Source organism: Galeopterus variegatus, unplaced genomic scaffold, assembly GCF_000696425.1.
Source record: "Galeopterus variegatus unplaced genomic scaffold, G_variegatus-3.0.2 Scaffold2451, whole genome shotgun sequence".
Lineage (NCBI taxonomy): Eukaryota > Metazoa > Chordata > Mammalia > Dermoptera > Cynocephalidae > Galeopterus > Galeopterus variegatus.
In genome coordinates, this window is record NW_007728562.1 from 201143 (window position 1) to 213859 (window position 12717).

Genomic DNA, 12717 nt, shown 5'->3' on the forward strand with positions numbered 1-12717 from the left:
TTTTTTTTTTTTTTTTTTTTTTTTTTTTTTCTTTTACAGCACATAGCAGCTGTACACTCTGAGGGAGAGAATATTGCATTTTAGTTGAAGTGCCTCGATCAGTTAATAATGCGTTAAAAAGATCATTTCTCAAGACTTGGGATGTTTATTCAAAATAGTTTCCGAATGCTTAAAATGAGAAATTTCAGAAAAATACAAGTGGGTTACTCAAAATAAGTAGGAAAGGGTAACGAAGATAAAAACTGTTTTTAGCTATCTCTTATATTTATATGCCTGTCTCGGTTGTGCTAACATTTTCATTAATAAACTTATTAGACTGAGTACATTTAAGATAAAAAAATGAGGAAGGTAATAGACAAGCGGGGGAAGTGTGTATATATAAAGTTATCAGAGAAGTCTCTAATATCTAATCACGTCCTTCTTCCTTCTTTTCTTGTCCTCACACAATACATTCACTCCTTGGGAAGCCACTGTGTTGGGCAAGGAAGAAGGTTGAGGCTGAGATCAGTCAGGACGTAGACACCAGGCCCCAGGCGTCTGCCCCATCTGAAGCACAGGCTGTGCCCCCCCTTGACAGGACCATCTCTGTCTCTGCAGAGGCTTGTGGGCCTCTCATTAATTTTGAGGCACATGGGAGTGGTTGAATAGGAAATTCTTCTAATGATGTACTACTCCCAAAAGATCACTTTTCATTTATTTTAGCCCAGACCTAACTTGTCACTGACAGGATTGAGCACCTAAACATTACTTATGGTGGCTTTCATTACAGGCCTGGGCAAAGAAATGTGCTTACCAGGCAGATCTTCTTCTGAATCTGCACATTTGCTAGAGCAGGGCCCAGTCATGGCTATGACAGAGAGGGTTGTTTGCTGCCAAACACTGTGACATTCTCTGGAGCTTCTTGCATTTCCAGACAGTACTTACCTTTTAAATAGTATTAGCGCATAAGTTACATTGATCTATTTAACAAGTAGTTAAGTAGATAACCTTCATTTATGCTTTTATGAACTTATGTGCAGTGTGTATACTTGGGGCCATTTGTGTTTTGGAAAGGAAAACAAAATCACAAGTCTTTTAAAATGCATATTTTAAAACTGACCTCAAAAGTAACATACCTGAAAGCTTAAATGCTATAAACTGTCCTTGATACTGTGGCAGTAACATCACTCAAACTCTCATTTTCCAAAACACCCTTTTTGAGTCTTGAGTCAGTTTTGCAGTCGTCTCATCTATCAATTTCCTCTTTCAGAGATTTTCTCTTTCCCATGTTCTGTCCTTTTCTTCACTGAGTGACTCAGCTAACATTCCCAGCAGGGGAAAAGCCGTTGTTGCCTTCAGGAAACAAGTATGAGAATGAGTGGAAATGGCCACCCAGACTGAAAGCTTGACTCCAGTTTATTTCTTTAGGTAACTCCCAGGCACCTCAAATACTCTGCTGGGGAGTGACAGTCCCCGACAGTGGGGCCAGCCTGAGGTGCTGTTTTCAGGGCCCCTCACTGTCTTTGCTTCCTTTCTGTTACCTTCTTTTAGCTGCACAAATTACCCATCTTTGGTGCTGGGCCTGGCTACTCAAATTCTAAAATTCCCCCTTTCCTATCAGAAATTACCCCTACAACCTATCAAGTCCTCCTATTCTACGTTCCTGAATGTGAAGATTTGATATTATCAGTTGATCAGTTTTTATAGTATTTTAGATTCCAGATGAATGGTCAAATGACTTTTGGAGGTAACATCCTACTACATCCTAAATTCATTTAATTCTTTAAAATTCATTTAAGGGCAAGAACTTTAAAAGTGTGAAAGAGAAGAAGGGAACTTAATTCTTTTAATTGCCAACTTGTTTGTTATATTCCATATGCATTTGAAGGCATTGTCTCACAAACTCCTAACTACAACTCTGTGACATAGGTGGTGGTAGTTTCATTTTAGAGACGAGGAAACCAAAGCCCAGAGAGGTTAAATAACTTCCCCCAGACACAGAGCTTGTAAAAGACAGAGCTAGGATTTAAATTCACACCTAATGAGTCCAAAGCACTTGTTTCATCAATACCACCTACTGCTATATACGTAACGAGGAAAGATATGCCTGAACAGAGAATAAACACTCAGTGAGTTCCAGTAATTTAAATAAGGTGGTGATGGTATAAGATGGGACAGAATAACAATCTCAGGCATAAACACCCTTTTATATAAAGAAAGAAATATATGGATGGAAAAGGCGTTAAAACACATTGGGGGGCCAGCCCGGTGGTGCACTGCAACAGTGCACTGCAACAGTGCACCGCTTGGGAGCGCAGCGGCGCTCCCGCCGAGGGTTCGGATCCCACATACAGACCAGTTCCCGCTCACTGGCTGAGCGAGGTGCGGGCGCAACACCGAGGGTTGCGATCCCATTGCCGGTCCCGGTCCGGTACGGGCACGACACTGAGGGTTGCCATCCGTTGCCGGACACGAAAAAAAAAGACAAAAAGGAAAAAAAAAAAAAAACCATTGGGAAAAAGATGAAATATTCAATAAATTAGCTCGATGTAGCTCAAAGCAATTTAGAAAGAACTTTAAAACTTTCCATTGCATGCTAAAATGAATCACCAGCAAATTTGAGTTAAATATAAAAATTCAAACCACAAAATATTTATCAAACTGCTGGCGTAGGGAGGATGTTCTAAGTTGGGGAGTAATAGAAAAAGATTGCAAAAATAAATGTTTACTAGATTTGATTCCTATTTTTTTTTAAGGAAAAAAATTGTGTGTGTCAAAAAATAGGAAGGGAAACAATAGGAAAAATAGGTTCAGTGAAAATGGTGGACTCAGATAATACCAAATCAGTGATAATGTGTTTAATATGCAAATCATGAACAAATAACATCAAGTAACTTCAGACCTCAACAAGTAAATGGAAAAAGGACAATTTACACACACACAAAACCCCCCCCAAATACACATAGTTGTGGGATTGTTTTTTTTTTACTCTTTGTTTTGTAATACTTACAAATTAACAGGAAGGTGCAAAAAAAATACTGAGAGAGGTCCCACGCACACTTCTTCCAGCCTCTCCCCACATTAACATCTCCACAGCTCGTTTTTTAAAAGAGAAAAAATATTCAACCGAATGAAAATTAAAACAGTTATATTAGCACAAAACTATTTCTAAATTATGATATTGGGTACCCATAATGTAGAGCTATAAAGAAAATAGGGGTTTTCTCACTTGTTAATGTAATTATGTAATATATATTTTGCCTTAAATAATTTACAAAATGAAACAATATGTTAGAAGAAAAAAGTTGTAAAAATAGAGGGTGTTAGACACTTGCTTGTTTCTGATACTTGATTTGTTATACTTCTTTTCAATTACAGGTTAATAATCTTGACCTCTACCTGTTTGATAATGCAATATTTCTACTACAGGAAAATAAATTAGCATCCTGTGTATTTTTAATCATGGAATTTGAGTTGTATTAATTCATGACATACAATTATGTTATTATGATCATTATAATATGGTTATTATATTAATTTATAGTATATGATAATATTCTTATACATTGGTACATAAAAATCTTATTTTCCTGAATAGGTAGGTATCATAGTAAGCATTGCTATATGTAAATGTGTTACGTTTTGTTTAAATGAAACTGACTTCTCAGGTTTGGAGCTGACCTCTGCTTTGAGTTTCTTGTTTGCATGGGCCTGTTACCTTACATGTTACACAACTAAATTGTTTGTTTATTTTGCTTCTCTTGAGACCGTTTCCAAATACATGCTTTTTTGTTTTTGTTATAGGAGAGCTCCAGAGATGAAAACCGAGCTCTAGTTCATCAGCTTTCCAATGAAAGTAGACTCTCCATCACTGACTCTCTTTCAGAGTTTTTTGATGCACAGGAAGTCCTGTTATCTCCAAGCTCTTCAGAAAATGAGGTTTGAGCCCTGTTTTCAGTTAGGTGCCTCCAAAATCTCTTGTTGCTTTGTTGATCAACCTGTTTACTGAATATATAAATTTAGAAACACTAGACTCAATGGCTTCTTTCCACCATTACATTCTGAGGGTCCTCTCATAACTCATACCCCAAAAGCACAAAATGAAACAATATGTTAAAAGAAAAAAGTTGTAAAAATAGAGGGTGTTAGACACTTGCTTGTTTCTGATACTTGATTTGTTATACTTCTTTTCAATTACAGGTTGATAATCTTGACCTCTACCTGTTTGATAATGCAATATTTCTACTACAGGAAAATAAATTAGCATCCTGTGTATTTTTAATCATGGAATTTGAGTTGTATTAATTCATGACATACAATTATGTTATTCTGATCATTATAATATGGTTATTATATTAATTTATAGTATATGATAATATTCTTATACATTGGTACATTAAAATCTTATTTTCCTGAATAGGTAGGTATCATAGTAAGCATTGCTATATGTAAATGTGTTATTAATCATTTTACCCTTTAAATATAGAAGTAGTAATCTTATTTATGTATTAATTCCCATAGAAGATTCTTTTTTTCACAAGTAGTTCTAAGACAAATTGCATCTCCTTTTACCCAAACACTAGCAAATTCTCAAAATGAAGTCTGAATTAATAAGAATTTTTATGATAACAAAAGTCTTGAGTTTACTTGCTGTTTGCCTTGTGAGAATTAATCAAGAATGTTTAAAAATTTTAATAACAAGTGTTTTCCATGAATACATCATAGGCAGATTGGTGGATGGGCCTCTATGAAAACAGCACCCCAAATTATTTCTGTAGATTTGTGCTGTTAGACTCAAAAGGTGTGATCATTTGGAGTAAGCATTTTATGAAAATCTGGCTTTTGTTTACTCTTACTCTAATGCATATTATTTCTTCTCTCCCATAGATTTCTGATGATGATTCATATGTCAGTGACATAAGTGATAATCTTTCCCTAGACAATCTCAGTAATGATTTAGATAATGAGAGACAGACCTTGGGTAAGATTTACATTACTTGATCTCTGAAAGTTTGTATCGTCATAGAATACTAATAAGCATAGATAGAGTGCCTGCTCCAAGCAGAGCACTGTAAGCAAGTACTGCCTAGGAAAACTAAAACACTGTCCCCCTGCTCTAGGATTTTATAATCTATGAGGAGACAGCACACACATGTGAAAGATACATTCATTCAAATAAATTAGTTGTGCCAATTTTTATTTTATAAAGTGAAGGTATATCAATTATCATAAGAATATCAAAAAATATGCAACAAATATCCCTTGTGTAGTCAAACATTAGAATATAGCTTTTTGCCTTTAGGTATCTAGGTGTTTTTGTAATTTAAGAATTTGATAAGGTTTACGTAATAAAAGATCTGGTCTAAGTGGTAATTTAGCTTCAGATTCTTCAAGATAACACATTTAAAAGTTACAAACTTCTACCTTCCCTCAAGCTTATACTGAGATGTCCCTTTATTACTGGTTGATCCCAAGAGGGACAATGATACCAGGAAAGGTATTTCATAATGCTAATTTGAGCTGTGGGATACCTGGAGTGTCTGACTAGTCCCAAACAACTCTGATTTGGGACTTCAGTAAGCAGACTAGACTGAAGCTGTGCCCTTAAAAAGAATCTGCCCAATCGAACAGTTCTCTGCACTGGTCCTTATAGCATCAAATAGTCCCAGTCTTGGTGCTCAGTGTGCCTTGGAGTCTCCAGGTGTGTCTGTGCCATGCACTGTATACTCAGAGCACCGCCTATTTTTGTATCTAGACAGAGGACAGGGGGCATGTCAGGTACCTTTATGATATATCAGTGTTTCCCAGCTCAATAAGCATGTGTGAACTATGATGATGGATTGTTATCTGAATGCTAAAGAGCTGCCTCTTTGGGGACCACAGTGCAGGAAAAAAGCAGGTCATTTTACCATGCTCTGGAGAGCAACTTTCAGTATCACTCCTGCTTGAGGTGAGATGCTCGTCATGCTCTGTGTTTTGTTTGAAATGTTTCTGGAGAGGTGAACCTCTTGGTGGAAAAGTCTAAGAACTAGTAGGTTCAAAGGAGAAGGCCAGTAATACAGGAGCAAGTTTATGTGTTACTTGTTTTTCTAGAAAAGCAAGGAGGCAAATTGAGAGAGAAATGAAACATTTCTCCTTTGGCAAACACTCTAAAATGGCACTCTCACTGTAGATGAGGATCACTGTCAAATGCTGAAGTCCCCATCTCCTTGAGGCCTTGTGGAGGGTGGAACCAGAGGGAGCACAGAGTGAATGGAAGGTTCAGAGGTCAAAGGCGGGAAGAGGAGACATGGACTAGAACTAAGAGCATGACTCTTAGGGCTGTTTCTCTCTATCTTATTTCACAGGCATTTTGCAAGAATGCTAACCAATGTTGCCTTAGCTTGAGCAAACACTGGACAAAACCCAGCTTTCTTTGTCTGTATCTGAATGTAGAAATGGGTGTCCTCCAGTTCTTTACAGCATTCTCTGAGGAGGGTTAGATTTCTAAACATTAGTACTCTACTGAAAAAATAGGATGTAGAAATAACCTTTATGTCCCGTAACACAGTTTTGCCTACAAAGGGAAACAGGATGGGATCAAGGTCTTGATACACTATCATACTAGAATTTCTCTGAGCTTTTAGTAGACGTTAGGTATTTAAAGCGTTTTCTATTAATTTCTTCCCCCAAAAAGTTACTGGGCACTTATTAGGATCTGTCACTGTGCTGGCTGCTGTGGGAAGGTTAAATGGTTAAGAATAGGGATCCAGGGACCTTTTTCGTTTAATTCCAGCTCTGCCACGCACTGGCCATGTGTTCTTAGGGCAAGTTCCTCAACTTTTCTGTGCCTCATTTTCTTCACCTCTAAAATAGGGATAATAATACTTTTTACCTCAAGAGATAGTTATGAAGAATACATAAGAATAATACATGTAAAATGCTTAGAAGACTGCCTGCCACAGAGTAAATAGCAAGATATGAGGGTACTTCAAAAAGTTTGTGGAAAAGGAGAATTAAAAGTTAGTACAAATCTTCCCATGAAGTACCCTCATATGTGCTAGCCATTAGCAGTGGTGGTGGTGGTGGAGGAGTAGCATTCTTTCAAAATTTAAATTAACGTAATCAAAAAAAATATTTTGAGACAACATGGAAAGCTGTTTTCAAACACTACTACCATTTGCAGTTACTGACCTGTGTCAGATTTTGCCCCATTAAGCAATTAAGACACATTTAAGAACTAGTATGATGCTTAGATTAACATGAGACTGCACAGTATGTCCCCAATTTCATATTTTTCTGTTCGTCAAAGCAGCCTATTTAATCAGAGTGATTGGCTTTATAATGAGTAAATGTTAAGTATTTATGTTTAATTAATGAATATATACCAGCAAAATATGTTGGTGGAATGCAAAAGATTTCATTTGAAAATAGGCACAGTTGAGATGAGAAAGGAATTTCAGAGGATAAGCAAAGGAGATTGATAGATCTACATACCTAAACGTTTCATTCATCAAAAACTCCATAGACCAAATTTAAATGTAAATGCCAAATGAATATTAAATTGCAAAACAAAGATAAGAACAAAAGATGTGGTCTTAATACACAAATAGGAAAGTAGACTGTTCAGCAAAGAATTTGTACTCACGAAAGCATTTTAGACCACACTAGAAATTTTTAAAATGTAAGTTAAAACAAAGAGATAACACTGTCAGCCTAACAATTTGACAAAAATTAAAAACGAACAACGACAAGCCTGGGAAGGCCTCAGGAGATCAATATTCACATATGCTGTTGATAAATGAGAAACCTTGTTCAGCCTTTTTAAGAGCAGTCTGATCCTATGAATGGGAAGTCTAAAAACATTTATAGTCTTGACATAGAAATCCCACTTCTATATATGCTAAGAAAATAATCAGAGATATGGGCAAATATCTAAATATGTGAATATTCACTGTTGTGTTTTTGTTTGTTTTGTTGTATCCTAACAAAACATTGAAACAAATTTAAAAGTTCAACTGTAGATAAATGATTCAGTAAATATTATGGCATAATATCTATAACATGGAATATGTTTACAGTCATTCAAAACAATGTTTAAGAAGAATTTTAAATAACATGGAAAAATATTTTAAGCAGAGCATAAAACTACATACAGTATGAACTATCAGGATGCAGAAAACACTAACCAAAGACACTCCAAGATATGAATGGCTGCTATTTGGGGCTGGTAGAATAACGGATGACTATTATTTCCTTTTTAATTTTCTTCTAATAAGCGCAATTGTTTTTATCAGAATTTGAAGTGCTTTTTAAAAAACACTTCAGAAGTTTTTATAAACAGTAACCTGCTATAGGCATAGAAATCCAGTTTCTAGTTTTATTCTAAGTGTAGGTAAGCTGTGAGGAACTAGCTTGTGAGTAGGAACTGAAGGGCCTCCCCTTCAGTTTTAGTGAATAAAGCCCATGAGTTTTAGTGCATGGAACTTTTGGTACTTAATTGCTTAGAATGCTTTTTCTTGTTTTCTGGCTTTCAGTCGTGCTCTGGATAACTGAGTTTAGTAGTAAAATTGAGTAAAGTTTTATTCATGGCTTTAAAAAAAAAAAGAATAAAATCAAAAGCTTTATTGAGACAACCAGGCCTCTTTCCCTCTCAGGGCCTGTTCTTAGAAGTGGCGGGGAAGCAAAGTCCACAAGAAGAACTTGCTTGCCGGCGCCCTGCCCCAACACCAGCAATATCAGCTTGTGGAATATTCTGAGGAACAACATAGGAAAGGACCTGTCCAAAGTCGCCATGCCCGTGGAGTTAAATGAGCCGCTGAACACGCTGCAGAGGCTCTGCGAGGAGCTGGAGTACAGTGAGCTTCTGGACAAGGCTGCTCAGATTCCGAATCCCCTGGAAAGGATGGTGAGTAATCAGCCTTCCCACGTCACTGCCCAGCCTCTGACCCAAGCCCTGAGGCCATTCGTGTGGGCCCATCAGAGCCAAGCCAGGCAGGGCCGAGAGAGCTCTCATCCCTGCTGGTTTTCATTTTGCTCCTTAGCGGGGTTCATTTCTGTCTGATTCCCTTCCCTCTGCCTGGCTGTTTCCAGCCACATTGTAGGGATTTGCCATGGGAGGAAGGGGCTTCTCTGTGGCAGCTGTCTGGGGTAGTTCTGTTCTGTGGTTTTGTGCCTCTTCATTCTCCAGGAGCCTCCCATCTATCTGACTGTTCTGATATGCCTGGCTAGAAAACATGTGTTCAGGGGCTGCCTGCATGTTTACTTTTACTGCCCTGGGTGGAAAGAATTTAATTTCTTGAGCTGGTTTTTCTCTTCCAGGGTAAATTTCCCTTGAGTATGTTTTTATTTATTTCTGCAGTTGTCCCATCAGCTCCTAGGTTTTTGGAAAGTATCATTCACAGAAGAGGTTTCCACATCAGAAAGATTCCCTTTTCTCTCTCTCTCATTTTGTATAGATTAAGTTAAAAACAAAAACAAACTCATCCTGGAAAAATCCAGCTTTTGCTGTCTACTCAAGATCACCTCTAATTACAGATGTTGGTTTTCAAGAGGCTTCCGAGTATTTCTCATCCTTCCTCTGTCTTGTGGGAATGGGGGAAGTGGGGTAGGAAGTACCAAGCGGGTAAGACTATGGGTAGATCACACTCTCTGTGTCTTCCAAATGTACTCAAGATCACCTCTAATTACAGATGTTGGTTTTCAAGAGGCTTCCGAGTATTTCTCATCCTTCCTCTGTCTTGTGGGAATGGGGGAAGCGGGGTAGGAAGTACCAAGCGGGTAAGACTATGGGTAGATCACACTCTCTGTGTCTTCCAAATGCAGTCTCTTTCCTGGGCATTTGTTGATTGGCTAAATTGGAATCAGAGCTTCACAAACCTAGCTGTGCTGACACCCTTCCATTGACAGAGGATGCCATTCTTTTCTAAATTCTAAGCATTTTGCAGTTTCAACCCTCATCAAAACTTCATTATACCAGTGATTTGGAGATTAAGGAGAAATCTTAACTACTGGCTAAAAGAGACACCCTACAGTCAACCCACTCAGTCTCCAGAGCTCCCCGCTCAAAGACTTTCTTTCTTGCTGCTAATGATAATAAGGGTAGGAGAGGAAAAACAAGCTGTGGGGTTTTTTTGTTGTTGTTTTGTTTTATTACCTTCTTTTTACTTTTTCCCAAAGAGTTCCTGATGAAAAAGTGAGGTACATAGTTCTAAGGCAGGTGTTAAAAGTCAACATTTGTAGAGACTCTTCTTTAAAGAAAATGATTGACTTTGAAGATGAAAGTATTCTTAAAGGTATTTCATTCTTGTGTCAATTTAGAGAGGCTCAGGGTGTTCATCTGCATAATTGATCTTGAGCAGAAGTTTGAGGAAAGGCTTCACAGCCCCAGCACACCACTGATTTTGCTTATTTTTCTGTGGGTCAGCTTATGCTCCTGCGTGGCTTTTCTCTCATGTCACCAACCCAAAAAGAGGGTGCTTCATTTTGTCTGCTCCTCACTCTCTTCACCCCCCAGCATCATGAGTGACACTAGGTTCTTTTATCAATTTTGTTATATTTTAAATTGTGAAGGTGACTCAAGGTCAATCATATACACAGTGTGACTTTACTGTTTCACAGGTAACAAACACATGAGGGAGCAGATAGCCAGGGTTCAAGGAAATGGGCAGTCATAGAGGAGACTGATTTGAGCAGGGTGAATTGATTTTTATAAGCTCTCCAGCTGCTCTAGAGTGTTCTGTAGCATGAGGTGGCAGGGCAAGTCTCGCTACAGGTGACACCAAAAGTTTTGCAAAAGGACAGTAAGGAAAATTACGTGACTCGTGAACATATATGAAAGTCACTCAGCTTTTCTTCGATGTAAGAAACTATATGAAACGTGCTAGGAAGAAAAAATGTTGAGATTGTTAAAACTCAGTATTAGAAAGAAAAATTTGCTACCACGACTTAGGCTTAACTTTTTTGACCAAAACAAACAAACAAACAAAGACAAAAGGATAATGTGTTTCTTTGGTGCCTTGAAAGGGGAACTGATAAAAATGAGGAGAGCCTCACAGTGAGGGCTGTTAAAAGATTTTGCTCATTTCATGTTCACATATAGATAAGCCTTTTTAAAAAAAAATGTTTTATTCCTCCCAGAAAAGCAGAACTTTAAAGTCACTGTATCCTGTAGCTTGTTTACCAGGCTCAGGAAATGACTCTCACGGATTTTCTTTGGGCAAAGTGAGTTTTTAGGTTTTTATAATATCAAATTGTGAATGATTAAACTTATGATCCTTATTCCTGAATCTTGGGGGAAGTTTGGCTTTTTTTTAATACTCTTTCCCCCCTCCTTCATGAAAGTACCATGTCACTATTCTCAAATATGTCAGGCTTAAAGGTACTAGACACAGCATAACAGTTCAAAAACAGTGTAGTCCATTTCATAAATGTCATCATCTTAATAGCATCTCACAACTTTAAGGCATCAAAATAAACATAGAGTTTAAAAATATTTGGTTAATTTGTTTCTAGGCCAAGATAAATGTGATTTAAACCTACAACTTCAAGCCTATTTTGGATTGGTCGTCTTCAAACCAAAGATAAATCTTAGGCTTTCTGAAATGAAACTATTATAAAGAGAAAACGAGGTTTTATTTTGTGAAAAACAAATTTCTTGGTGACACAGAAATGACAAAGTTCTTTCCTTCTTGTCCTTAGGTGTATGTGGCAGCCTTTGCCGTATCAGCATATGCATCTAGCTACTTCCGAGCTGGGAGCAAGCCTTTTAATCCGGTTCTTGGAGAAACGTACGAGTGTATTCGTGAGGACAAGGGCTTCCGGTTTTTTTCAGAACAGGTGGCTATACACCCTTTTTGTTTGTTGGGAGGAGTTGCTTATGCCTCCCATTAAATGTGCTTCTGAAATATTTATTTTCCACCTTTCACTGGCTTCAAAGCAACTGAGATAATTACAGTGCTTTTAAACATAAAGAGAAGGATCAATTTTCCTTCCACTGAAACCTGGCCACCACTGTGGGCATAAAGGTGTGTGGGTAATTCTGACCACTCGCTTGGCTATATGCATTGACAGTGTCCTTTCTCTTTAAAATCATTAGTGAAGGAATATTTTAGAGCACAAATGCCCCCATCAAAATGGGTAGCACAAATAAATGCATTGTTCTCAATTTAAGAGGAATCATTCATTCAAATTGATAAATTATTTATTGAACATATATCATGTGCCAGGCACTGATCTAAGTGCTGAGATATAGTGCTGAGATACTGCTGTGGGGTGGGGGGTTAGAGGGTCAGACAAGAATCCCTTGTCCTTAATGGATGGACATACATACACTTATACAGCCTGAATTTTCATTAGACTCATCCCACATAAGAATTAGCACAAAACAATATTCAAGAGTCAAATGCCTAGGTTCAAATCTCAGCTGTACCTTATACTAGCCTTATAACCCAGAGCATGGTGTTTAACTTCTCTGTGCTTTACTTTCCTCTTTAAAGTGGAGGTGATAGGGCCGGCCCGGTGGCGCACTGGAGAGTGCGCCGCTTGGGAGCGTGGTGGCGCTCCCGATGCAGCAATTGAGCATATTCACGGTCTGCACATCCCTAAATGTCAGCTTAGGGACACTAAACGTCATTGCCTCAAAGCATTTCTCTCCTCCCAATTCTTAGAAAACTGAGGGAAAGGGGAGGGTTGGGGATTGCTAAAACATTCTTCTCCTTCCTGTTATCTTGCTGCCCTCTTTATGAATGGATTTGCGTT

At 37.9% G+C, this 12717-nt stretch overlaps 1 protein-coding gene across 1 annotated transcript in view; it reads left to right on the forward strand.

Annotated features, from left to right (window-relative positions):
• The window catches only part of OSBPL3 (oxysterol binding protein-like 3), a 92361-nt gene that overhangs the window by 47857 nt on the left and 31787 nt on the right, over positions 1 to 12717 (forward strand). The window contains exons 11-14 of the mRNA XM_008581744.1: positions 3784 to 3918; positions 4867 to 4960; positions 8616 to 8866; positions 11659 to 11796. Coding sequence (XP_008579966.1) covers positions 3784 to 3918; positions 4867 to 4960; positions 8616 to 8866; positions 11659 to 11796 — 618 coding nt within the window. The remainder of the gene's footprint in view (positions 1 to 3783; positions 3919 to 4866; positions 4961 to 8615; positions 8867 to 11658; positions 11797 to 12717) is intronic.